Below are 5454 nucleotides of genomic sequence, written 5' to 3' on the forward strand. Positions count from 1 at the left end.
GCCGCAGGTCGGGATCGGCGCCGCAGGTCGGGATCGGTGCTGCAGGATCGGGATCGGTGCTGCAGGTCAGGATCGGCGCTGCAGGATCGGGATCGACGCCGCAGGTCGGGATCGGGATCGGCACCGCAGATCGGGATCGGCACCGCAGGGCCCGGATCGGCGCCGCCCGGAACCACCCCTGTCCCCAAGGCGGCCCCGGGACCCCGGCCACCCCAAACCCCAGACTGGGCCCAACTGGGTGCCCTGGGCCGGGGCCATCCCGGCTCCCCTCGCCCCGCTCCGCCCCATCCCGCGGGAGCAGCATTCCTGCCGAGCCGGAGGCAGGAGAGGCCCCTGCCCGGCCCCGATCCCGCCGCGTTATCCACATTCCCGAGCGTGGATCCTGCTGGAAATCCTGCTTTCCCGCCGTGGAAAACATGGGAGTCTCCAGGGTTTCGCTTTCGCTCCAGAGCGTTTACTGGTCCCGAATCCAGCTTTTGTGGCAGCCTCCCCGGCAGGAATCCGATAGGAATTCCGATAGGAATCCCTGGAATAGACCCCCCGCCCCCGCCCGGGATATGAAAGGCCTTTCCCGCGGCTCTCCCGGAGCAGCTGGCCGCTCTGTGCCTGCCGTTGCCCTTTCATGGATTTAGGGAAGAGGCCGCGGGATCCTGCCGCAGGCAGAGCCGGCTGACGGCTACAGCCGGCTGGCAGCTACAGGCGGACAACCCCCGGAGCGCCCCCCGGGTGACAGCCGCGTGTCACCGCGCGGGGGAAGTTTCCCGGAGAGCGGCCGCGATTCCCGCTTGGAATCCGACGTCGTCCGCGGTGTCTCTGCAACACCCGCGTTACGGTGACGAGGGGACGTTGCCAACGGGGCCCGGTTGTCCCCAATTCCTGGTGCAGTGGGCACTAAAATGCGGCTGTAGCCTCATCCCAACCCTATCCCAGCCATCCCCTTTCCTTTTCCCCATGGATATCCTTGGCAGAGCTCTTGGAAGCAGATATTGGGAGCCGGATGAAAGGGGAAACCGGGCCCAGGCTTTGGTTTGGGGGTTGTTCTGCTGTGCTGGATGCAGCCCCGGGACCGCCTGGAGCCTCCTGGGCCTGGAGCCAGGCTTGGGATTGGGATTCCCGCCTGGAAAAGCTGCTCCCGCCTGGGAGGTGCTGGGAGAGGAGAGGGGAAACCTGCCTGGATGGGCAGAGCCCTGGCCAAGCAGCTGCGCGCGCTGGGGAGAGGGGCTGATGGGGAGCGAAAAGGCATGGAATTGGGCATGGAATTGGCATGGAAGTGGGGAAAAAAATGGGTGAAAAACAGGCAAAAAACCAGGCGTAAACCCAGGCATGGAAGAGGAGCTCCCGGCTGCTCCCGTGCAAACGCAGCGGCCGTGCGGGCGCCGGGAATTGCGGCCGCTTCCCTGGGGATGCGCCCGGAGGCTCCTGGCGCCCCGCTTCCCGGCCGGCCGCTCCCGCATTCCTGCGAGGGGCTTTTCCGCCCAGCTGCTGCTCCCCCGCGGCCGCAACAGCCGGCCAGCGGATCCCGTTGCCCTTAACCTGTGCCGGCTTTTTCTGCATTCCCTACAGAAAGATTGTAAGTAAAATAGATGACGACAAAGACGGGTTTGTCACTGTGGACGAGCTCAAAGCCTGGATTAAGTTTGCGCAAAAGCGCTGGATTTTCGAGGATGTGGAGCGCCAGTGGAAAGGGCACGACCTCAATGAGGACGGCCTCATTTCCTGGGAAGAGTATAAAAATGCCACCTACGGCTACATCCTAGGTAGGTCCTTCCCCCGGGGACGCAAGCGGCGCGGAGCCGGCGCTTCAAACCTGCTCTCTTGTTTTGTAGAGTGATTGTAGATAAGATAGACACGGATAAGGATGGGTTTGTGACGGAGGGGGAGCTGAAAGCCTGGATTAAGAAGGCGCAGAAGAAGTACGTGTATGACAGTGTTGAACGCCAGTGGCAGGACTTTGACCTGAACCAAGACGGACTCATCTCCTGGGATGAGTACAGAAACGTGACATATGGCACTTACCTCGGTAAGGGGGCAGCGGCTCGGAGGGGGGCAGGAAAGGCGGGCGGCCTCCGGCACCCGGCCTCCGCTCGCCTCCCGGCGCTCCTCCTCTGCAGCCCCTCGGAGGGCGATCCGAGGGGGAGAGCCCGTGGGGTGAAGGAGGGCGGCTCCGCTTTGTGGACGCCGTGGGGTGCCCCCCGCTGCCCCACGACTCGAGGGGGTCCCCAAAAGCACCCGGGGCTGCAAGGGGAGGCCCCCGGCGAGAGGCTCGGGTGGGGAGGTGCCCCCTCTCTTTCCCCCGCCCCGCCCCGGGGAGATTCCCGGCGGGATCGCCCGGCTCGGCCTGTGCACGCTGCGGCTCCTGCCCTGCTCCCAGCGCCCCACCGCCTGCCCTTTTGGGGCAAAAAGAGCAAAAATAGGAGCCTCGGGGAGGTCGTGAGGGGTGGGCGCATTGCCTGCGCCCCCGGGGGCCTGAAAACCCCCGCGAGGAGGGCAAAAAACACCCGCCCCGGGGGTTAAACCGTTGGAAAGCACCCGTCCCGCTGGCAGCTGTTCCTGCGCCCTGGAACGCCGACATATATGGTATGATGAGCTCCATCCCGAAAGCACGAAATAAAGCTTAATTTGCTAAATATTTCCAAAGATAGTAAAACTGCGCGGCGGGACGTATGGAGCGGCTGGCCGCGCTCGCCGGCTCATCCGTCTTGCCCGCGGCCGCTCCTTTGGGAAGGGGCCGCCCCGGGGCTTTGTTGGGAACGCGGTGGCGCTCCGGAGAACACCCAGCTTTGGGGAAAATAATATATCTCTGCTGGGAAATTGGGGAGGAAAGAGGGGAGAAGGGGCCGTCCCGGAGGCTTTGGTGCCCTGGGAAACGGGCTGCGTTTAAGGCCTGTGGCATCTTAAAAGGGAAAAATCCCAAGGGAAAAGGGGAGTATGCTCGGAGTGGCCCGGGAGCCTCATCCGGAGCGGCCGGGATCCCGGCACGGCATTCCGCCTGCACCCGCTATTCCTTACTCGAATATATCTTTTAAAATTAAATGTGTCTTTTAGAATTAAATATATCTTTAAAAATTAAATATATCTTTAAAAATTAAATATATCTTTAAAAATTAAATATGTCTTTTAGGTATATCTTTTAAAATTAAATATATTTTTTAATACTTGGAGATATCTTTCCGTACTTGGATATATCTTGTAGTACTTGGATATATCCCATAATACTTAAATAGAATACTTGGATATATCTTTTAATACTTAAGTATTTCTTTTGTACTCGGATATATCTTTTAATGCTTAAATATGATTTCTCTTATACTTAGATATATCTTTTAACACTTAAGTGTTTCTTTTATACTTGGATATATCTCTTAATGCTTAATACTTAAATATATCTTTTGTACTTGGGTATGTCTTTTAATACTTAAAAATGTGGTTTATACTTGGATATATCTTTTAATACTTGGATATATCTTTTATTCTTGGATATATCTTTTATTCTTGGATATATCTTTTAATATTCAATACTTAAATATACTTTTAATACTTGGATATACTTTTAATACTTGGATATATCTTTAATACTTGGATATATCTTTAATACTTGGATATATCTTTTAATACTTAAATATGTCTTTTATATTTGGCTCTATCTTTTAATACTCAGTAGTTAAATATATCTTTTCTCTGACGTGGACACTAATCCCGACGGTGTCCGAGGGCTCGGCCTCGCGCAGGAATTGCCGGCACATTCCCGGAATATTCCCGTCTCCCGCGGGAGACTCTCCCTTCTCCCCTCTTGCTGGCCCTTGGAAAAGCCTCCGCGGAGGCCGGGAAAGCTGCGGAGCCCCTTGTTGTGGGGAAGGGCATCTGTTGGGAGCGGAGCAGGAGCCCCAAAAGCGCCCCAAAAGGGCTCAGAAAGCACCCAAAAAACGCCCAAATACGGTCCAAAAAACAACCAAAAAGGGCCCCAAAAATACCCAAAAAACACCCATAAAGGGTCCAAAAAAAACCCAAAAAGGGTGCGAAAAATACCCAAAAAGGTCCCAAAAAACCCTTGGACCCAAAAAGGGTCCAAAAAATATCCAAAAACGTCCCCCAAAACACCCAAAAAGGGTCCAAAAAACCACGAAAGGGTCCAAAAAACACCCCAAAAGGGCCCCAAAATACCCAAACATCTAAAAAGGGTCCAAAAAATACCCCCAAAACACCCATAAAGGGTGCAAAAAAACCAAAAAGGGTGCAAAAAACACCCAAAAAGGGTCCAAAAAAAACCAAAAAGGGTGCAAAAAATACCCAAAAAGGTCCCCCAAAACACCCAAAAAGGGTCCAAAACACCCCAAAAGGGTGCAAAAAATATCCAAAAGATCCCCAAAAACACCCAAAAAGGGTGCCAAAAATACCCAAAAAGGGTCCAAAAACCACCCAAAACCACCCAAAAGGGGTCCAAAAGACACCCAAAAAGGGTCAAAAACACCCCAAAAGGGTCCAAAAAGCCCAAAAAGGGTGCAAAAACCACCCAAAAGCCGTCAGCCAGGGCAGCGTGCACAGGCCCGCGTTCCCGGAGCGCCGCTCCGCTCCGGCGCGGCTCCCGCGCGGACGCAGCGCCCGGCTGCGCCCCTCCGTGCCACCCCAGTCACTTGTCACCGCTCTGTCCTCCATCCCGAATCCCGGAGCGGGGCGTTCTCCTCCTCTCGCGGCATTCCCGGGAGAAACGCCGTGCGGAATCCCGCCGCTTTTGCGGCTCCGATTGGAAACCTTCGGGAGGAGAGGAGCGAACGTCCCTGTGGGGAGCCAGCAGGGACGGCCCTGCCCGCAAACGTGGCATCCTCCTTGCCAAATTATAATTAATTTCCTTAAATTTATTGAAAATTGCATTTTTTAAATCAATATTTTATAGTGAAATGGGTCTAAATTAGATTTAAGCGAGTGCTCTGCTGGAGGCGCCGCGGGCACTGGGCTCCTTGCTGGGCTCCCGGGAACCGGAGCCGATCCGGAGCCGCTCCGGAGGCAGTGGCCGCCTGTTCTCCAAGCGGCTCCGCCTGTAGCTACACCGCGGCGCCGCATCCGCTTGCGGGAATATCCTGGGAATAGCGGGAATGCTCCGTGCCCCGCTGTCCCCAAACGGGCACCCACGGGCGCTTGGGGAAGGGTGGGAGACGAGCGAGGCGGCCGCTTGCAGCCGTTGATTCCCGTGTCGCTCCCAGACGATCCCGATCCCGACGACGGCTTCAACTACAAGCAGATGATGGTGCGGGATGAGCGGCGCTTCCACGCGGCCGACACCAACGGCGACCTGGTGGCCACCAAGGAGGAGTTCACGGCATTCCTGCATCCCGAGGAGTACGACTACATGAAGGGCATCGTGGTGCAGGTGCGCGCTCCCAGCAACGGGAATGGGAATGGGAATGGGAATTCTCCGTGCCAGGAGGCTGCTGTGCAGCCCTATAGCCCAAATGGGTG

At 56.2% G+C, this 5454-nt stretch overlaps 1 protein-coding gene across 2 annotated transcripts in view; it reads left to right on the top strand.

The window, feature by feature from the left end:
* Nucleotides 1-5454, top strand: part of CALU (calumenin) — a 13551-nt gene that overhangs the window by 4356 nt on the left and 3741 nt on the right. The window contains exons 2-3 of one of the 2 annotated variants that reach the window (XM_026044317.1): nucleotides 1564-1757; nucleotides 5199-5365. In XM_026044317.1, coding sequence (XP_025900102.1) covers nucleotides 1564-1757; nucleotides 5199-5365 — 361 coding nt within the window. Of the gene's footprint in view, nucleotides 1-1563; nucleotides 1758-1826; nucleotides 2021-5198; nucleotides 5366-5454 lie in introns of both variants that reach the window. The other variant, XM_026044315.1, reaches the window with a different exon arrangement.

The sequence above is a fragment of the Nothoprocta perdicaria genome, unplaced genomic scaffold (genome assembly GCF_003342845.1).
Source record: "Nothoprocta perdicaria isolate Ctin4 unplaced genomic scaffold, notPer1 scaffold_359, whole genome shotgun sequence".
Classification (NCBI taxonomy): domain Eukaryota; kingdom Metazoa; phylum Chordata; class Aves; order Tinamiformes; family Tinamidae; genus Nothoprocta; species Nothoprocta perdicaria.